General features: G+C 37.4%; 1 protein-coding gene across 23 annotated transcripts in view; it reads left to right on the top strand.

The window, feature by feature from the left end:
• Positions 1-22,796, top strand: part of ASPH (aspartate beta-hydroxylase) — a 299,144-nt gene that overhangs the window by 56,321 nt on the left and 220,027 nt on the right. For 8 of the 23 annotated variants that reach the window (XM_023545707.2, XM_064267734.1, XM_064267739.1 and 5 more), the window contains 3 exons: positions 12,599-12,748; positions 13,798-13,842; positions 15,208-15,276. In XM_023545707.2, the coding sequence (XP_023401475.1) occupies positions 12,599-12,748; positions 13,798-13,842; positions 15,208-15,276 (264 nt within the window). The other 15 variants (XM_064267742.1, XM_064267740.1, XM_064267737.1 and 12 more) reach the window with 10 other exon arrangements.

The following is a 22,796-nucleotide window of genomic DNA, read 5'->3' as shown; positions in this document are numbered from 1 at the left end:
CTCTAGAGATCCACCCATTCATTCAGGTAAAATTATAGGAAATTTAAGGGATATGTAAGTCCAGTCTTGTGTTAATGGCCTCAGCGGGGGGATGCTCTAAAGTTGGGGCGTGTAGAATCCTACACTGTCTCCCTCTCCTGACAGTAATTCTTCCCTGAAAAACCCTTGTGCACTTTAGAAGTTACCTCGTGGGGAGGGTGAGGTTGGCAAAAAAAAAAAAAAATTATCGTGTTATTTCTGTATTGTAAAAATACAGTAGTTGCATTTACTTCTGTCGTTAATATCAGTTATCATACCACGACCGTACAAACCATTTTCCTTTCATTAGTTGCGCAAGCAATGCGCGTCTGCCCACTTTACCTGTGGGCACGTACAGATTAGCTTGTGCGCTTTTGAAGTTACCTCACAGGGGAGGGTGAGGTTGGCAAAAAAAAAAAAAAAAATTATCGTGTTATTTCTGTATTGCAAAAATACAGTAGTTGCATTTACAGTTCAATATAGCTACAAAAAAAGCTTGAAAATGCAGGTGCACATGAGCATTATTGCACAACTAATGAAAGGAAAATGGTTTGTACGATTGTGGTGTGATAACTGACATTAACTACGGGAGTAATTATGCCCCCCTTAACGGCCTTTGAGCTGCTCCCACACAGGTTTCACTCGGCGCCTGCTGAGTTGTCTTTGTTGCTTTGGTAGTATTGGCTGTTAAAAGCTGGGTTTAGACGGTCTAACTCATATATTTGCTTTGGAGACTACAGGTCGTTGAAACTTTTTTTTTTAAGAACCACATTTTTAGTATCTCATGATATTCTACATTATAAATGGACCCAAACAAGCAGAGCTTTCTTAGCAGGTGTTATGGATTAAATTTTATCTCCCCCAAAATGTGTATCAACTTGGCTAGGCCATGATTCCCAGTACTTTGTGGTTGCCCACCATTTGGTGATCTAATGTGGTTATCCTATGTGTTGTAAAGCCTAATCTCTATGATGTTAATGAGGCAGGACTCAATCTACAGCAGTAGTTTGTATTTTGAGTCAGTCTTTTTTGAGATATAAGAGAGAAGCCAGCAGAGAAGAAAGAGACCTAATATCACCAAGAAAGAAGCACCTGGAGTGCAGCGTGTCCTTTGGAGCCGGGGTCCCTGCACTGAGAAGCTCCTAGACTGAAGGATGATTTTTTTTTGAAAGTGAAAGAAGAGGCTTTATTTTGTGGGCCAAACAAAGAAGCACACTGGGACTTGGGCTGCCAAGATGGCTCCCTGAACAATGGCCGAAATAGTATTAAGGGAACGGTCCTGGGGAACAGAGCAAGGTCATTGTTTGGTCTAGCCTGAAAAAGACGTTCCTGGGGCGGTTCCGTTGTCTGCTCAGTAAAAAAGGGAGTCTCTCAAACTGGATCTTAGGCTTGGACCCTTCTCTCCTGAAAGTCCCCAATGTTGGTCTGCTAAAGTTTGGTTCCGCTGGTGGGAGAAAAGTTCCAGGGTCACTTGGAAGGACGGGGTTGATGTTTCTGTGCATGTCAGGTGGGCCAGATTAGGTCAGGGGAAGATTTTGACAACAAGGACCTTCCTCCAGAACCAACAGAGAGAGAGCCTTCTCTAAGAGCTGGCCCCCTGAATTCAGACTTTCTACATTTCTGTTGGTTGAAGCCACCGCCACCCACTTGTGGTATTTCTGTTATAGCAGCACTAGATGACTAAGACAGAAGGGCTATGAAATCTGTGGTAGGAATGAAAGAGTGAATGGCAATGAATTGTATGTATTCAGAAATCTGTTAAAATTCTTGTGCTAAGATAGCTACAGAGATGTTTCAGCATGTATGAAGATGTGATTTGGAAAGCTAATTAGGTTTGGGTTTATGACAAGATCAGAACAAAGGGGAAAAGGTCACTGGAGATGAAGAAGTGAAGGTAAGAGAACCTGTGACATTGATGCTGGCCACGTGGATATTGAAATCCCTTGGTTATGGCCGGAATTGAGGTGTAGAAGACGACTTCATCAAGTAAGGGGAATCGCTGGAGGTTGGTGGGTAACAGTGATAAGGCAGAGTAGAGGGTGTATAATTGGATGGCATGTGCCTCAAAGGAACAGGGTTTTGTTTTTGTTTTTGGTTGTTTGTTTTATTCCTTTTTAGAGAGTAGGGAAATGATGGTCTGGAAGTTGTAGTGGGAAGCAAGAGCTACTTCTTCCCCCTGTTCCAGACCCCGAGAATTCAGGAAGAATAGTGTAGTAGTGCAGTGAATTCCCTCGAGTATGGTCCTTAACTAGCAACATCCACATCACCTGGAAGTGTGTTAGAAATGCAAATTCTCAGGCCCCATCCCAGACCTACACAATCAGAAACTCTGGGATCTGTGTTTCAACGAGCCCTCCAGGTGTCAGATGCACTCAAACGTTTGAAAACCACTGCAGAAGGGTTAGATGATTAGAGTGAGAAGAGGGATGTATTCAGCACTGACCCACAAGAATAGGGACGGGAGGTTTCCAACCCGGTAGTCTTTGGAGGCAGACAAAGCCCTGGGCTCAGTGGACATGGGTCTTGGCTCTAGTGATGTCGGGTGGTGACAGGTTTTTAATCATAGCCTCAGGGCACATGTTAGAGTTTTGGTCTCTGCTTGGTCCAAGGAGTTGCTATTAGTTCCAGCAGCCATTACAAGGAAGAGTTAATTTTAGTTGTGTTTGGTAGTGTTTTTTTTAAAACATGATTTGCTGTATAAATTTAAATTTATTTTTAAACATTTCATAAACATTCCCCATTATAAAAATGTGTTGCTGTTGTAAGAGATGTTGTTGTTGTTAGCTGTTGCCAAGTCAGTCCCTGACTCAATATGACCCCATGTACAATGGGATCAAACTATTGTGATCCCGTAGGGTTTTTATTGGCTGATTTTTGGAAAGTAAGTTGCTAGGCCTTTCTTCCTAGTCTGTCTTAGTCTGCAAGCTCCTCTGAAGTCTGTTCAGCATCACAGTAACATGCGAGCTTCCATTTACAGATGATGGCTGTACATGAGGAGTGTCGGCTGAAAATTGAACCTGGGTCTCCCACTAGAAGGCAAGAATTCCACCACTGAACTTCCACTGCCGCCCATTACAAGAAAGAGTTGCTGGAAATTCAGAAAGTGTTTTTCCTTTGAAGTTAAGAATTCTTTAAAAACATGCTGTAATAGATTAAATGATAGCTCAGAGAGGTTTATGCTGATTAGAAAACAAAAACAAAAACCCATTGTCATCTAGTGAAACTAAGGAGAGGAGACATTTTATTGAAACGACTATTCAGCTGTTGGAAGAGCCAAAAGGAGAGGTTTAACTATAGGATGTGTGATAAGGGTTTGTTGAGGTGAAATGAGGAGCTGTGGTGAAGATGCCTTGGAACTGCGGCACCCTCATATTTAATAGCTGTGATGCTTGCTTCAGTTCAGCATTTGGCCACAGACCTGCAATTTAGAATGCAGCTGGCCTTGTGCAGGCCTGTTAAGGGGAGAGGAGAAGAAACTCTAGAAGCTATGGCAGAATTGGGGGCAGGCTAGGATCATGAAAGAGCTGTGAAATGGGAATGAGGGGATTTCTGTGCCAGTTCTGATTGATTCAATAGAAACTTGATTCTTGAATTACTTCAACAAATACTCACCTGCCTCATTTGTGCCAAGACACATTTTACAAGCGAGGGAGTTGAATCTCAGATGTTTAGGGACTGTCCCCAAATCAAAGTTATTGGAGAAATCAGGTCCTGAAACCGTACAAGGCTGCCTCCCATCTGTGTATGGTGGCTTGGTTTTGGGTGGCCCTATAAGGGGTCTCCTGTTGCTCTCACCATTCCTCGAGAAACAACAAAAGAAAAAAAAGCTTTCTAAATATATGTCTGGTGAATTTGTATGGTGGTGGATGGTGGATCATCTTAAACCCTATGGACAGATGATTTGTTGTCATTTAACATTTTAGCAAGTGCTGACTTCTGTGGTGCAATGGTTAAGCGCTTGGCTGCTAACCAAAAGGTCAGCAGTTTGAACCCACCAGCAGCTCCATCGGAGAAAGAGGTGATAATCTGCTCCTGTCAGGATTACTACCTAGGAAACCGTATGAGGCGGTTCTACTCCATCCTGTAGGGTCACTATGAGTCAGAATAGACTCGACAGCACACTACTTAAGTGGGCTACTACTTATCTGTCCTACACTGATGACTGGTGTGTTGCTCTGATGTTGGAAACTATGCCACTGGTGACATCTACTTCTGGTAATTAGCCAATGAAAACCCTATGGATCACAACAGAATATGGTGCAATGTAGTGCTAGAAGATGGCACAGGACTGGGCAGTGTTTCGTTCTGTTATGCAGAAGGTTGCCATGAATTGGAGTCAACCCACCAGCAACTAACAACTTTAGTGGGATGGATCGGATACTTGAGGAAATGAGGGAAATGGTGCTTGGTTGGAAGACACCTAAGACCCTTGTCAGCTGTGTTTTTTGGCCCTGATGGTTGCTGACTCCTCTTCAGAACTTTTCAAGTTTAATTTGCATGTAAAGGCTTACATTTCCGTGAAGAAAAACAAAGCAAACTTATAAACAATTTTAAAAGATTGCTGCCTAGCTCTAGATATTGCCTGTACTAAATTAGTCTGGGTTACTAATCAGAGCTCTAATGAATTGTGTGAGCTGCTAATCTTAGATTGCTGAATGAGTGGTCCTAAAATTGGATGGATTTTAGTTCCCAGAAGAGGGATTTGCAGAAAAGGGGTGCTGGAAAGTAGAGAATAATCAGAATTTGGTTGTATAATCTCTCTGTATTTCCCTTTCTCAGATGATATCCCCCAACTCACTGCTCTTACAGCTAAACGCTTTCTCTTTTCCCTCTCCGCCCCTCCCAATCTGCCTTCAGGTCCTTCCCTTCCTTTCCCCTCCCGTCCTACCCCCAGCCCTCTGCTTCCTTCTCCAGTGAGACAGTCCTTGCTGCTGCTGCTGCTGCCGCCGCTGCTTTACCACTGCACTGCTGTTGGAGGAATTACTCCTGGGGTGGTAATGTTTGCAGTGCAGAATTCTAGAGCGTTAATTAATGTCTTACCATTTATGGTCTGCTTTTTTCATTCAAAGGAACTAAGTATTGGTCTTTTTATGTAGGTATTTGATTAGATTCTGAAGGGCCAAGTCAAGCTGTTTCCAGGCCCCAGGTCACATTTATAGCAAGACTTGGTCTTAGTCATTTTGTTTCAGTTTAAAATGATCTGGTGCGGGGGTTAAAGCCACGGAGGCCTGATTCCAAGAAGACAAAACTGGCAGCACAATTTGTTTTGCTTCCTTTTTTTCTGGCATGCTTGATTTTAGGGTTTGGAGTTGAGAGAACCACTGACACAGAACTCCCTTAAGTGGGAGAAAGGCTGTCTGATTGTCAGGAGAGCTTCTCAGCCGAGTGATTAGCAGCACTTGGCCGTGAGGACGAGTCCTCTAAAAATAGCTGGTGAGGAGAGGCTGCGGCCAGGTCCAATTTCAGCTCTGGAGGCCTCTCCGCCAGGCCTTGGGCGCTCTGAAGCGCTGGCAGGGAGGGCGTGCAGCCTGCCTGAGTCTGGCCCGTAGCTGTTTTGTTTTGTTATTTATATATATATATATTATTCATGGATTGAAGAAATCGAAATGGCTGATGATAAAGGTATATTTGTATTGTTTGGTTTAAAAGTGGTTTTGTATCTAGCTGAAAACTTTTAGCTCTGTTTTCAGTTGCATTCTGTTAAAATATTTTTGGCTAAGTGCTGTGACTGCGTCTTCTCTGCGTTCTATTTTGGACTGCTGGGAACATCGACTTTGCAGTGTTTTGAAGCTTTTAATGGAATATTCTGTTTGTCTTTAACCCGAATATGTTTTGCTGTCTTAAATTAGCATCTCTTTTAGTATATTGCACTAACAGACTTTTTACTAATTTCGAAAAACATACAAGCAGTCTTCCTTAGTCTCGAATTAATTGCAATGAATTGTATGTATTCAGATTTCATATAAAATTATAGGAAATTTAAGGGATATGTAAGTCTAGTCTTGTATTAATGGCCTCAAGCAAAGACTTAACCATATATGGAAACTGGCCTACTTTTTGTGAAGCAGGCAATAAATGCAAAGGAAGAGACATTAGGATTTTAAAAATTGAGCCCTTAACCTTCAAGTATTCTTTAATGATGGGTTGGCTTTCCTTTTTCTGTGTAATTTTTTTTTTTCTTTTTAAGATTGTCTAAAACCAAACTGCATTTGCTGATTATGTTCAAAATGAATATAAGGAAACAATAACAGACACATGGATACTTCCAATTCCCAACTGTCTAAATAGCCACTGAAAGGATCCTACTGTTAGAGAATGTCCCCACTTTGAATACTGTTTTTAGTAAATGTGCAGTATGGGGTACTTGACTCCCTTTCTGTGGATTACATCTTCTGCATGGTGAGGTAAAATCAGCTATTCCTTTTGACCCACTTTTAACTGTTCTTGGCCCCCAAACAGCGACATTTTGTAGCATGTAAACAATTTGATTGGCTGTTTGACAGTTTTAATGGTCTTTTAAAACTTTAAGTGTGTAGAGTTTATGTATAGATTAGGAAATCGCACAGTATAATGCTACCTAAAATTCGTAAATGGTTGATTTGTAATTCAGTTGGTGGTAGTCTATCTAGTCTCTACCCAAAAAGTAATTGGCTGCTGTTCAGGTGCTGGGGTATACCCTTTACTCAACCAAATGAATAAAATTACTTATTCTTCCTAGCCCAGTCTTCCATTTGGAGAGGGGCATATTCTGTTGCTTGCCATAATTTCCTGTGTTTGGTCGTACATAGCAGCGTTTTCTCATTTGGAGGTCCTGCGCTTTTGATGAGACAACATGGAAGAAAATGAATCACATGGTTCTTAGCTAATTCTTAACTCCAATTTAAATTTAAAAAAATTCTGTTTTTGACTAATCCTTGGGACTTTGGGTCTAATATGGAACCATGAAATGAAGATTCTTAGATTTATTCTGATCACAGAAAACATGGGTATTCTTCCGGAATACTCTTGGATAAAAATATACTGGTTATATACTGGTTTCAGGTTTGCTTAGGGAGTCTAAAACCCTCTTGAAGAGTTTGTCTTACAATGCTTTCTTAAGTTTAATTAGACAGAAACAGATCTGCCCTTTGAGACTAGGCACACCATATTTACAAAGTGACACATCCAGACTGTACTATTTGTTGTCCATAGTAAAGTTCCCCTAAAAGAAGTTGTCTCAGGAAGGTTTCCCTAGTATAATCCAATGTCTTGTTTCTTTATGATTTTAGTAAAAAATAACAGTAGTAAGATTAATAATACTAGAGTAACACCTCATTTCTTTTGACATAAAGAATGGGTAAAGTCTTCTAATAAGTGAATATTCTAGTTAAGTAACATTTACCTTTTAAAGTGATAAATTGATTTAATAAAACTATTTTGAATGGAAATCTTTCTAATGTTTATTATACATTTCTTAAATTCTTAAATTAAAATACTATTTAAATGACATGATAGATATGAATATCACTTATTACTTTGTACTAAAGGTTATTTTAAAGACTATTTAGGGTTTAAATGGCCTCCTTCCACCAAACTTTTCTAGTTCCTATGTCTGCTCTTGCTGCCGATATTTATGCCTTTTATTGGCCTTCCCCTCTGTCAGCACTTGGCTGCTTCCGCTCATTTGAGTCAGGTTGTCTATAAAGTTTGTTCTTTAGGTTTGTACAGTGTTAAGAAACTGGATTGACGCTTTAGAATTATGTCTAAAATAAATGGAAGCAGATTCTAGGTAAAGGTGAATTCTTTACTGTGTGTTTGCCTTTCTTTTTCCTCCCCCTTCTAATCCTTTTTTTTCTGCTTTGGTGTGTGTATTTATATAATAATATTAAGAGTAATAAAATAAAAACATTCTCACTTTTTTCTTATATTTCGTGTTGAAGGTCACTCATTTTAGGAGAAGATTACTGAATTAATTTGGATGAATGATACTTTTGAGACTCAGAAATGTTCCTTTCTCATTTTTGCTGTAAGAAAAAGAGATAAAAATGGAGAAAAAAATTGAGTTTGAATTCAAGTTATTCATCTGTTTTATTAGCTATTTCATTATAACCAAAACCAAGCCCATTGTATCAAGTCAATTCCAGCTCATAGAGACCGTATAGGACAGAGAAGGTCTCCCGCAGGATTTCTGAGACTAAATCTTTAAGGAAGCAGACTGCCCCACCTTTCTCACAGGGAGGAGCTGGTGGATTCAAATCGCTGACATTGTGGTTCGCTTAGGAGTGCTTAACCACCGTACCACCAGTGCTCCTCGTTTCATTATAGGCTTACTTTAAATAATATCATATTGGGTGCTTTTACAAGTTTTTTTTTTCTGATGTACACATTTTGAAAATTTAATGACTGGGTAAAAATTTTATCATATCTGGCTCATAAGTGCTGGATAAATATGTTAAATGAATGAATAAGAGGATGAACTGTATTTATTTAGCTTTGCTGTTCTCCACTTAATAATGAACAATATAGGATATTGATGTCAGTTACGAAATAAATGTCTAAGAGGAAATAAGATGAGAACTCAGTGTTAACACTCATTTAAATGAAAATTTAAATTCTGATTCTTAGAGGTAATCTAAGTAGGCAAAGGAGGAAAATTCTTAGTCATTAATAATTTTATTTCCATATTTGGATTTAGAAGTATATGGAAATTTTGGAAGGACTCCTAGTGGCATGGTGGTTAAGCACTCAGCTGCTAACTGAAAGGTCAGCAGTTTGAGCCCACCAGCCACTCCACAGAAAGAAGATGTGGCAGTCAGCTTCTGTAAAGGTCACGGTCTTGGAAACCCTATGGGGCAGTTCTGTTCTGTCCTATAGGGTCAGTATGAGCTGGACTCATGGGTGGGATATTCCAGAAGATATTCTAATTAGTGTTGTATATAAATGGGCATGTATGCAGTGGATGCATATATCTCTGTTACATAGAAACATTTTTTAAAAATACATAGTTTTAGGATAGTGTACATAGAGGTGTCAGATACTGAACACACAACAGGTGTCATTGGTGTTATCCTGTGCCAACAGAAGTATACCTACTTTATTTTAGTGGTGCTTTAGTAATCTGTACACTTAAGAGACATAAAAATACAGTAATCATCATCGCCCCCACCAGTATTGCCAGATCTTCAACCAATTGCCCCTACCCCATAGCTGTGCTCAGGTGGTGAAACCGTGAAGCCTGTGTTAAGTGGATTTAATACACTGCAGTGTGATCTGTGCCTGGCAGGGTTTTTTTTTTTTTTTTTTCTTAACATATGAATTATGTTTTTATACAGCTGGCTTTTAGAGTTTTATATAGATCATATTAGGAACAAAGTGTAGATGGCCACGTGTTATTTGGCAAATATACTTTTGTGAATTCAGCATATGATTATTTAGAAATCTGCGTCTTTTTGATGGATCCATTAAAATTTAAAGTATATTAGAAAAGAGAATTACTTGACTTTTTCTTTGAGAATGGATTTTTTTCTTATTTAGTCATTACAGTTTTATGAAATCAAATAAATAGGTAAATGTGCACGTGTGTTTGAGCATGTACGCACAGACTCTCTCTGGAATTGACTTAGGTTTTACACGCCTTTTGCAAAGTCGATCTAGTGTTTGGTTTAAAAATGTGTATATCCTTTTAGCCAGAAGAATTTTGTTTATTTTTTCTTCCAGAAGAATTCACAGTATGTTCTTGATTTAAGCTTTTGAGAAATCACAACTGGTATTCCATAATTAGGAGTCCTTGAGGGGTAGAATGGACTCAATGGCAGCAGGTTTGGTTTTGGGTTTTGGGTGGTGCAAAGGATTAAATGCTCAGCTGCTAACCAAAAGGTTGGTGGTTTGAGTCTACCTAGAGGCACCTCAGAAGAAAGGCTTGGGGATCTACTTCTGAAACATCGGCCTGTGGAGCGTAGTTCTACTCTGAGACACAAAAGGGGTTTGCTGTGAGTTGGAGTCAACTTGACAGTAGCAGACAGTAAAACAGGATCCCATTTCTCTGCCTGGTTAATAAGCTTCTCTTAAATGACATTTGAGGATTTAACTCCTTATATTCCTTTTTAAGAGAAATTTACCACTGTAGTTCCTTTTAAAGACAGTGTTAAGTGTTCTGTATTAATATCGCTTGACTTTTCATTGTCTTCATTTTTTTTTTGTAAAAAGAGTATTTGCAAAGATTTTAAGCTATACGAAGTATGTCAGATGTGGTACAGAAATGGAACTTTTGGTTGACAGCGGTTTTATAAAGCTTTTCCTTGCACTGAGACCAAGTCTGAATGAGCCTTTCCTGCTTCTTGAGGCCCAGTGAATCTTTTAGAAGAGTAGGACTGAATTGCTAAGCTATTTTGCATCCCTTCCCTGACAGCTATTTCCTATAGTTTCCTTCCTTCTTCTCTCTCTGGCTAAGAATATAGAGTGGCCTTTTGGTGGGAATATTTTCCTATGTGACAGATGAGTGGTTTTTTTTTTTTCCATTAACTTTTATTTAGCTTCAAGTGAACGTTTACAAATCAAGTCAGACTGTCACATATAAGTTTATATACACCTTACTCCATACTCCCACTTGCTCTCCCCCTAATGAGTCAGCCCTTCCACTCTCTCCTTTCATGACAATTTTGCCAGCTTCCAACTCTCTCTATCCTCCCATCCCCCCTCCAGACAGGAGATGCCAACACAGTCTCAAGTGACCACTTGATATAATTAGCTCACTCTTCATCAGCATCTCTCACCTACCCACTGTCCAGTCCCTTTCATGTCTGATGAGTTGTCTTCGGGGATGGTTCCTGTCCTGTGGCAACAGAAGGTTTGGAGACCATGACCGCTGGGATTCCTCTAGTCTCAGTCAGACCATTAAGTATGGTCTTTTTATGTGAATTTGGGGTCTGCATCCCACTGATCTCCTGCTCCCTCAGGGGTTCTCTGTTGCGCTCCCTGTCAGGGCAGTTGTTGATTGTGGCCGGGCACCAACTAGTTCTTCTGGTCTCAGGATGATGTAGGTCTCTGGTTCATGTGGCCCTTTCTGTCTGTTGGGCTCTTAGCTGTCGTGTGACCTTGGTGTTCTTCATTCTCCTTTGATCCAGGTGGGTAGAGACCAATTGATGCATCTTAGATGGCCGCTTGTTAGCATTTAAGACCCCAGACGCCACATTTCAAAGTGGGATGCAGAATGTTTTCATAATAGAATTATTTTGCCAATTGACTTAGAAGTCCCCTTAAACCATGGTCCCCAAACCCCCGCCCTTGCTCCGCTGACCTTTGAAGCATTCATTTTATCCCAGAAACTTCTTTGCTTTTGGTCCAGTCCAGTTGAGCTGACCTTCTATGTATTGAGTATTGTCCTTCCCTTCACCTAAAGTAGTTCTTATCTACTAATTAATCAGTAAAAAACCCTCTCCCTCCCTTCCTCCCCTCCTCGTAACCACAAAAGTATGTGTCCTTCTCAGTTTATACTATTTCTCAAGATCTTATAATAGTGGTCTTATACAATATTTGTCCTTTTGCCTCTAATTTCACTCAGCATAATGTCTTCCAGGTTCCTCCATGTTATGAAATGTTTCATAGATTCGTCACTTTTCTTTATCGATGCATAGTATTCCATTGTGTGAATATACCACAATATATTTACCCGTTCATCCGTTGATGGACACCTTGGTTACTTCCAGCTTTTTGCTATTGTAAACAGAGCTGCAGTAAACGTGGATGTGCATATATCTGTTTGTGTGAAGGCTCTTATTTCTCTAGGGTGTATTCCGAGGAGTGGGATTTCTGGGTTGTATGGTAGTTCTATTTCTAACTGTTTAAGAAAACGCCAGATAGATTTCCAACGTGGTTGTACCATTTGACATTCCCACCAGCAGTGTATAAGAGTTCCAATCTCTCCACAGCCTCTCCAACATTTATTATTTTGTGTTTTTTGGATTAATGCCAGCCTTGTTGGAGTGAGATGGAATCAGATGAGTGGTTTTTAAGAGTCTCAGAAACTAAATGGGACAGATAAAAGTATTTGGCTACGTTTCTGTATGATGTCATAGGATTGTTAATATGCTCTAAACATTGAAGATTATTTAGGTAGTTTTGATAAAGAACTTAAAAGGAACGAGATATACCTATTATAGCAACCCCCTTCCCCCCCTCCCTTAATTAGCCCAGCAATAGTTTATAACTTCCAAATTAGGGTTTTACATACTTGGCATTGAGTACTTAGCAGCTTTTCTGTTTTTAAAAGCTTTTTGTGTGACATGTTTTGAGAACTTAAGTGAAACTAATTTTGAAGCCTCCACATTATGTTGTAGTTAGGTGCTCTTGAGTTGATTTTGACTCCCAGTGACCTCATGTGACAAAGTAGAACTGCCCTACAGGGTTTTTTAGGCTGTCATCTTTACGGTAGCAGAGCTGCTGAGTGAATTCAAACCACCAACCTTTCTTTGGGTTAGCAGCCGAGCACCACCAGGCCCACTGTCAGTTACTGGAAAAATAACTCAGTGCAAAAAGAGGTGTTCAAGTAAATAAAATGATTTCTTATGTAATGGCGTTTTGCATTTATTTTATTTTTAAACAGAGACAAAGCATGGAGGACACAAGAATGGAAAGAAAGGAGGACTCTCTGGAAGTTCATTTTTCACTTGGTTTATGGTCATCGCCTTGCTGGGTGTCTGGACATCAGTAGCTGTCGTGTGGTTTGATCTTGTTGATTATGAGGAAGTTCTAGGTAAGAATTTTGATAGTATTTCTTACGTGAATCTGTAATCGTGAAGATTCATAATCGTCTCTATAGTAATGTTAATTTCTGTATCTTTTCAGTGGTTCTCAGCAGGGTGGGAACAAAGCGGGGATGTTATCAGGGTTACCTTAGGGTAGTGGCTTTGAAATTTTCTGAACATGATTTATAGTGAAAAATAGAGAAGCTTTATCAGACAATATTCACTCTCACTACTTGCGATACACAGTTTTTTCTGTTCTATTTCATTATATTATGGACTTAAAAGCAGTGGTCATGAGCCACTTAATTTGTTTATGGACCCAACTAATGTGTTATGGGCCCACAGTTTGCAAAGCCCTGCCTTAGAGAGTTTCAAAACGTACTCCTCTGTTGCTCTCTTGGGAATCTAGGTGGAATGGGCGTGTACAGAGGTGTGGTAATGTGTGTGTGTAGGTGGGGTCTATAAGCTGTTCTGAGAAAGTTGCTGAGATACTTCTGATGGTGTTCCCTTTTCTCCTCCTTTTATCCTTTCTCTCCCCGTAATCACTCAGATTTTCGTGATACTTTACATTATTGATTCTGTACCCCATTGTGCATGGGGTTGTCATGGGTCAGGAGCCCACTTCATGGCAGCTAACAACAACCACCTTCCACTGAGTCACTTTTCTGTCACTGGAAAAAATGCACACGTCTAAATATACAGTTTTACATCTAATTTCAGTTGGCTTATGGATCCATTGGGCCTCCTGTATTTCCACTTTATTTGTTAGATAATAGCCATCTTTTTGGGAAGAAAAGGCAAAAGAAAAAAACGAAGTATTTTTACATTGTCTTTCATTGCAGTTTTTCATTCTTCTTACTTTAAGGAAAAAGTCTCTGAATAGATTGATAGACCATAGAGGAAGAATTTTAGTTTGGAAAGAACCTTCAGGGTAGATGTGTGCTTTTATTGATTTACAGTGATATGTTGCTAAGGAAATGGTATTAAAAAAAAGAGATTTAAAATAACTGTATGTTTAAGCACAAGTAACAATTTTCATGTTTTTATATGCATGCAGCCAAAGCAAAGGACTTCCGTTATAACTTATCAGAGGTACTTCAAGGTAGGCCTTGGATATGCGTTTTAAGTATACTTGTGCTAGTCTCTAAAACCTCATTCGTATTCTACTAATTTAGTTATTGTCTACATCAGAGAATGTAAGTGGCAGGACCCGTTTGTTTCCCCATATAAGTTTGTCAGGTAGTAAAGTATTTGATACCATTTTTTTATTCTCTTAACTCTGTAATGTGGACCGTGACCTGCACATCAGTGCTTTTCATTTATATTTTCTTAGCACTAGAAATAATAGCTTCTTTATTTTGCTATTATTTTATGATTTCTGAATCAGGCTTCTAAATAGCAAGTTAAACTATTGTCTTAAGTTGTGTAAGGGCTCTGGAAGGGTAAAGATTGGTCAAAACTATCGTACTCCAGCACTTCTACCTGAACTTCCGCAATCTTTTTATTAAAGAAATGCTAACTGTGCTGCTGTTTTATACTAGTGCTGTATTTGTTAATGCTGTTTAAAATACTGCCATACATTACTGTTGTGTTCCTTCACAGCCATTGTCCAGTGATTAAGGATTTTAAGAATCGAATGTATTTAACTCATATTTGCAGTGCTAAAAATGCAATCCTACTGGATTATAAAGCATTACAGCCTTAAAACACAGTCTCAAAAGCCTTGATAGTGTTGCCTTCTTAGCATATCCATTTTAAGCCTTGTTTTTTTCTTTTTTTAATTCTCTTGCTAATAGATGGCCAGTGCTAATAAAATTTTATGCAGGCTAACCATAAATTTTCCTTTGTAGTTATAGAAGCCTCTGGTTTTGAATATTTTATTTCCAGGGTAGTCTTACTTTTTAAAGGTTGCTTCATGATGTTTCTGTTGTAAATCCTTATTACCAGATAAAAAATGAACTGTCCTCTTATTTTTATTTCTTATAGTCTATGCTGTTTTATTTACATTCAGTCTTTATTTGAGGCTTGGCAAGTGATCTTGTTGTTTTGAGTATTGATGATGTGCGGCGCTTTCATATTTTAGTAACACTGCATTTTATGTAGCTATTAGAAATGGATCCATACTGTTCCTTGTGTATGTTGAAAATTCTGCCAAAAATATTTTTAGCAATATAATAAAATATTCTGAAGTGGTTAGGTCAGGATATTGTTAAACCTTTAAGAGAAACACTGTCTCAGTTATATTTCTTAGAATTTGTTAGATGAAAATTTTCTGAATCTCTAAATGGATTACCCATTATTTTTACGTAAGACATTCACTTGGCACTGCTTTGAGGGATTAAAAAAATACAGAATGCATTGATTGGTAACATTTATGGCTGGCGTGCTGGACTGGAGAAAGTGGTAATATCTTACTGTATTTGTTTTCCCTTTTGTTCCCATATCCATCATTCCTCCTCTGTTATAGGAAAACTAGGAGTCTATGATGCTGACGGGGATGGCGATTTTGATATGGATGATGCCAAGGTTTTATTAGGCAAGTACACGTTTTATTTCTTGTTTGCGGTGGCAGAGTGCTGGGAACCCAACTTCAGTGATACCTGTGTGTACTGTATACATTTTATGTAAGATATTTTTCCGCTTAAATGATACGTTTCCTTCTTGTTGAGACGTTAAATGACTTAATTGCTTTTCCGTAGACTCTCACATTTCACTTTACTTTTATAAATGGGTAAGTATGTAGCTCTTGCATATATATTTTTAACCAGTATAATAATTTTATCTGTTTTCAGATTTAAAGCACTTTGTATTCAGAACATACTATTTGAATATATAGACAACATCCTTGTCTGTTTTCAAGTAGGGCAATTACAGCCATTCTGTGGTAGCATTTGACATAATTCATTTACATTTAAAAATGTTTATCTAAAGGCTAAAAGCTTTACATAAATTCATTTTGAAATAAAATTGTGACTCTAGACATCTTAAAGTGTCCTATGCATATTTTGAAGGTCACAATAAAATATGACCTGGTGGTCTTTTGACCAGGTTTTGTTATTTTGGACTCTTGGACCCTTTCTTTTTTGTCACCAGAGTTCCTTGTCTTTATCTTTGAGATCTTCCTCATAATAGAAAATGTGGTATACCCTCATTTGTCTTAAAATACTGTGTTACTGGAAAGGATGTCACAAGTTTTATATAAATCTGACCTGTTGAGACATGTACTTCTTGTGAGACAACATTGTTTTCGTTACTTTAGTATACAGCACGCTATATCTTACAACTTTGTATATTAAAATCTTTAGAAAGCTAATATGGTATGGTATTATATGCTCAGCTTTATAAAATAATGACACAAGGAGTTCTTCCCAGACATACTCTCTTGTGTTTATTTTATGGACAGGAAGAAATGGGAGGATACGACATCTGTGACCAGTGAAACTGTCTTTAGAAGGTTGTTCTCACCTCCGTATGCAACAATAAGTTCTCGATAGGCAAAAGGTTTTAGCTGTGATAAAGTATAATATGGCTGCTTAATTTTGACCTAAGTTTATGTTTTCTTATTATTGCTTTGTGGGAATTGGTGTTTGGTACGTAAGGGAGAAGCCTATTGTCCATGAAAATTCTTTCCCTTAACTTTAGTGAAAATTTTTATGCAATTCTGTCTTTATGTACCTAAAATTGAGTTTTAATAAATCTGTCCTTAGAAGACACATCCTAGGCATGTGAAGGAAACACAATTACATAGAATGCAGTATATCAGAATGATGCTAGTTTGTTTGTCCATAAATGGTTTATTATATTTATTATATTTTTTTGATGGTAACTTCTGAAATCAAATACCAATTTCCTAGCACAACTAATCTTTCGGATTTATAATAAACAAATATGTTGTCTTAATAAACCTCTAAATCTTATTTAGTATGTTGAAAATTTAGCAACTTGAAGAATAGTGAGGTTTCTTTTTAAAAATAACTTCAAGTGGGCCAGATTTTTAGAAATAATATTACTTCTGATCTACTGTATTTTATTGATTTCTTTTTTAACTTAAAAATCACCTTTCTGGTCTGCCAGGCAGGAAATGTCAACTGTTAAAAGTTAAAAAGTAGTTTTTCTTCTGTGAAATGCACCCATTTGTATAGCAACTTGATTTTTAGTATGACTGTATTTTTACTCAAATTGTGGCCTTCTATGTTTGTTTGCCAACTACGCCCATCCTCCCCACAAGGTATTTTCGTAAGTGCCATTATACATTATGTCTGTATGCGGTGCTTATGAAAATACCTTGCAGGGGAGTGGGCGTGGTTGGCAAAAAACCATAGAAGGTGCACATTATTTGCGTAACAATATGGTATATTTCATATTTAAAAAATTTATTCCCATTAAACTTTTTAACTAGTCATTAATGAGTTATTTAATTGTAACTTTGAAGATTGCCATTTGCAGGTGGACACATATGTAGCGTGGGCAGATCATAACTTGCTCCTTTTATAAGAATTATATACTTGGATTTAGAACCAAATTTGGTACATCTTAGGGTTTGTTTTGATAATTTGCCTATTTAATGCACAATGTTTGAGGCTGAGATAGAGGAACTATTTTATTGTACACTTGCACTATTTCATGGTTGGCTTGTGGGTTTATTAAAGATGAAACAAACCAAAGGCCAATGGTCAATGTCATGCATCACCACTAGTCTCACTCAGTGTTTGAGTTCTCTGCATGAGTTGCATCCTTAACTTGAACGGAACTGTGTGACTAAAATTCTTCTCTGGTTTGTGAGTTTACTGTAGCTTAGTTGTGCCTCTGTTACTGGTGGATGATTGCAAAGACAAGAGACTAGTGATACTGTTGGGGTACAGGGTTCTTTGTTTAGGAAGAGGTAATAGAGGAAGGACGCTCAGTGATTGCAAAAAGGAACTAGACTCCCTGGGGATGGTCTCATTGGAGGGGCAGCTCAAAGTAAGGGCTTTGGGTTAAGACAGAGGTGGTACAAAGGAAAGGATGAAAGTAGAAAGTCAGAGAGAAGGGAGATATTGGCATAGTAGCTGTGGTAAGAGATGAGATGTGTTTAGCTTTCATAGATTTGACATTCCATAAGTGTTCTGAACTCTTAAATCTGCATATATGTAAACCTTATCAGTTTGAGGAAACATACACTTTAATATGTTTCTTTTACATTTTATAGCTTTTCTCATGAAATATGTAGTGAAAGTTAAATATATGTTGAGTGAATCAAGATCAATTACCATTACTAATTTTATTACTCTGTTATTTCTGGCAAATACCCTTATGATACACTTTCAAAATATACTAAGCCTATTCTCGTTTATATGACTTCTTATTTTTGTAGCCAAAGTATCTAAAATGAAGTTTCTTTGATTTTAGTTTATATTATTGAAAACTCCATCATTGGTAAATATGTTCTTTGAATACTCACTTCCCAAATGAAATAGAAAAAGTGATCAGAGGACTAAATGCCAAGGATAATGTTATTGTAGAGTAACGTCCCTTAGCGGCCACTCGGTTATCCTTTCTCCCCACAACTTGCGCCAGGTATGGCTGGAGAGCAGAAGGGAAGCCTGTCAGCAATTGCTAGACCCTTGATACAGCTGTGGGGTGGAGAGGCTTGGGCCTTTCCCAGCTGAAGGCATTGACCCCCTATTCTTTGGTTGGGGCCTTTTCTTACAGGCTAAGAAGTAATTGTGTACCCAGAATATTTTCTTGACTAGTGCTTTTGTTTTAAACTCAAGGAAGGTTGCATGGTGGGTTAGTTTTGTTCAAGTATGTGTATGTATTTGTTGCACAGCCTGTTGTACTAAAGGGCAGTACAGTTTTATATTCAATACTTGCAGGTACTTAAAGTATTAGAAAATGTAACAAAATAAAAATGTTTATTCTAAATGTACAGCTATAATGTTTTAAGCCAGGAAGAAGAAACATGTTATTCACACAAAGACTTGAGTGGGAGTGCAGTTCTTTTTATAGCACTTGTCAGCTCTTAAATCCAGTGAAAAGACTCTCTGGGCCTGTTGAAAAATAATTTAAACACAAACTGTACTTTGTGTTATTTTCCCCCAAATATATGAAGAATGATATGATGTAGTCTTCTGTTGACTAAAGCAGAGGAAATTCACTGTAAGATTTAATATTTATACTAGTTATCTTGTTATTAACTCCACCTGCCAATCTCAGTCACTGGCAGTTATGCTATGTTGAGAATTTGTGTGTTGCCAGAACTTGAAATGACTGAATTGCAAGGTGCCTATGATCTGAAAAACCATGTGGTCATGGATGTTTCCATTTCTTACAGCCACAACCCTCACCCTGTTTTTACTCCTCACAATGATGGAACCTGGATGTGTGTAGGTTTGGCATTTGATGCCTACTGGTGGCGCTCCTTGGAAACCCTGTGGGGCAGTTCTACTCTGCCCTATAGGATCGCTATGAGTTGGAATCGACTTGATAGCAACGGGTTTGGAGCCAAAAGGCTGTTCCTACCTAAAACCAGTTCTTCACAGAGAAAATCAATGATAAAAATAGTATCTACTTTGATTTCTTTCCACTATGGAGGTCTGCTTTCGAATCAGTACTTAAAAGCAACAGGAGTCAGGGATCTTTGCAGTATAAGCTAATTTTATGGACCGGAGAGAGTGGTTTGGAATGCTGTATTGCCAATGACTGGCTAAGTCCTCGATCACATTTTACATTGGTAGGTAGAGTGAATTGTTATCAGTAGCTGACTGTTCTTATTAGCCTAAATTATAGGACTGGTAGTTGCCAGAGGAAGCTTTTATAGAGCTAGCATATTTTATAGTGTTAAAACTTAAGCTCATTATCTGAGTTACATAATTAGAGTAAATCTATTACCCATTCATGGGTACTGTAAGCAGTAATCCTGCTAGTCCTATTAACTTAAGAAGTTAAAGGTCCTAACAGGGAAATTTTGAGAATGTGATCCTTTTAGTTGTCCATGAATATTCATTGATATATGTAAATGTGTAATCAACTCTCGATAATACCTGGTTGGTAAATGAGCAAATCTGAAGATTGTCAGGAGTATGTTTTTTTTTTTTCCCCTCAAACTACTTTTACTTACTTTTCCCATTAATCCCATTTGATTTTGAGTGATAAAATTTTGTCAGTTTTTCAACTCAAGATTCTCCAATGAGAAAAAGGCAAAACCTGATTAGGGGCTGGTCAGAATGGCTCGGGTAGCTCAAATTGTGGCTTTTCTTTAGTATATTTGATTGAGAGTTGATTGTAAGGTCTGTGTCATAATCAATCTGTTTTCCTGGAAATCCTTCTGTGAACCTCTATGACTGTGATATGATGCACACCCTTTTTGAGCTCACTCTCCTTCAACTTCTTTTTTCCACCTAACTGCTCTCCTTATTTTCTCTTTCTCTCTTCCTTTATTCTTATGTAGGCCTGACCAAAGATGGCAGTAATGAAAATATTGATTCTCTTGAGGAAGTCCTTAATATTTTAGCAGAGGAAAGTTCTGATTGGTTTTATGGTTTCCTCTCATTTCTCTATGATATAATGACTCCCTTTGAAATGCTAGAAGAAGAAGAAGAAGAAAGCGAAACTGCAGATGGTGTTGATGGTACGTCACAGAATGAAGGGGTTCAGGGAAAGACTTGCGTTATTTTGGATTTACATAATCAGTAACTTTGATTCAGGGACTGAAGTCATTGGCTTATGAAAACCCGAAGCAGTCTTTTTCTTTTTTTATCCTTTTGCTTATCCACGGCTTAACTTTCAGTGAGGCGGTCATGATCTTACAATAAAAGTCTGCCATGTGATCTTCTTCACCAGTAGAGCTACTTACTAGTCTCCCACTGTTAGTGAACACGAAGGCATTCCTCATTCTTGTAGTAGTCCATAAAGTACGTTGAAAAGGATGTTCTTGGTGGTGTAATTGGTTTCTGTACCATTTTGTTTCAACTGATGTATTCACTGAACTAGATTTGGAAACTTTAATAAGTTGTTTTTGTGGTTAACCCTTGATGCTTGTCTAACATGCTATTAAGATAATTATCATGTACTTGATTATAAAAATATTTCTGGCATGATTCATAAGTTAAATGCTTCTCTGTTGATCCTTTAACACACTGATATGTAAAATGGTGGTTCTTTAAAAAATCGATATTTTTATTGTAATTTGTTTTGGTTAACTGATGTGTCAGATAGGCTAACACAAATTTCAATTTAAATTTCTGTATTAATGGTGCTTTTAAAATAATTTGAAAATAACCCTGTGTTTTTCCCTTATGGTATTTAAATTACTGTATGCAGATGTTAGTATGTCTGAATATTTCTGTCTATGAAAACAAAATTTCTTTTTACTTTTATTTCCAAATTTCCAAATAGACATCCAGAGAAAGTAATTTCCTTTTTTTTTTTTTTTTTTAATGTAGGCACTTTCCATCTGAGGGAAAATGTGAATATGTATCTTAAATAATGTGCATATTAAAAGTATTCCTAAATAATAGTCTTTTGCCATTTTTTCCTGCATTGCCTTATTAACTGTCCATCAATTTGGCTTAAATGTAAAGTGATTTTTATATTTGTAAATTAAATTTATTAAGGTGGTAATTCTTTTTATGAGAATAAATTTTTCTCATTAGAAAGTGTCTATTAAACATATTTGGAAATATTTTTAAGACACTTTTGAATAAATTGGTTTAAAATGAGTTTACTTCAGTAATAGCCAAAGCACCTTTATTCACAATATATTAATGTGTTTTTTGGAAGTGAGATTTTATCTCCCCCCGCCCCCCAAACAAATTATTACAGCTCGAAAGGAATAAGGCCTAAGACTTTTTGGTTTCTATCAAAAAGTAATAGAAAAAAAAAAATTTTTTTTTTATTACTCTTTGAAGGAGTGATGTTTCATGTTTTAATCTATTAAATTTTACTTAGGTTTGCATGTCCATAGAGCTTAAAATTCAAAAATGTTTTCTTACATTTTAACATTTTCTTTAACTAATAATTTCTACTTTTCAAATATTCCGTATTTTTTATATTTAATCAAATTCTTTCCAGTAAATCGATTATTTGGCCAGAAGGGTATGTGACAAATTTGGTTTCCTTATTAGAAATCCTTCATAGATTATCAAAACAATAGCATGCAAGTCAGAGTCTTGAATCAGAATATAAGACACATCAGGGCCCGTCCTATTCCCCATTTACGTTATCAGGGAAGACTGTCCAACTTGCTAATTTTAGTAAAAAACAAATCACAGTTCTGTAGTATGTTGTTCATTGACATTGGACAGTAATCTCCTGAAGCTTAAATGGCTATTAAAATTCTAGTGTTTCTCTCCTTAATTCCTTAGGAAGAATGTTTCTGACAGGCAAAAGCTGCTGATTTTGAAATATTCAAACACTTCAGCTAAGCTACCACTTGGACTGTTCTTCAGTCGCTGTGTATGATTTAATAATGTTCTCTCTGAAAGTTTATTCAGTCTTTGCCTGTATTTTTGGTGCCTTCCACTGGGAATTAGTTTGAGTGCAGTGAAATATCCAAGTCCATTATATTTAAATTCAAAAACAATCCTGGACCCTGCCCCCAATGCAATTCACTTAGCCAAATGTCCGAGATAGGTTTTTTAAGCAGTCTTATTTCAGGAAGCGTCATTATTACTAACTCTAGAAGATACTTGATCACTTTATGAAAAGTTAATAGTGATATGTATGTTGAAAATGTTTGGAATCATTAATTTCTCATCAGTCTTTGTTTTTTGTCATGATACTAATGGATAATTTATATACAGAAATTAATTATGCCTTGTTTTTGTAAATGGAAAACAAGGATGTGATGTAATTACCGTTTAGTATTTAGTTCCACCTCTAACCAGCCCCATTGAAAAGCCTCTCTTAAAGATAAAATACATCTAGCTGATGAACCCCTGACTTCTGTGACTTCCTTCAACTGTTCACCTAGGGCTTTTTTTGATGAGAGAAAATAAAGTTGTTTTCTTGCAAAACTGTGGTATAAAGCATTTTGAAGCTGAGAAAAATTAAGTTTTATTTATGATGTATAATTCT

Source organism: Loxodonta africana, chromosome 14, assembly GCF_030014295.1.
Source record: "Loxodonta africana isolate mLoxAfr1 chromosome 14, mLoxAfr1.hap2, whole genome shotgun sequence".
In the NCBI taxonomy this organism is placed as follows: domain Eukaryota; kingdom Metazoa; phylum Chordata; class Mammalia; order Proboscidea; family Elephantidae; genus Loxodonta; species Loxodonta africana.
The sequence above is the reverse complement of the archived record's forward strand: the minus strand, read 5'-3'. Positions and strand labels throughout refer to the sequence as shown.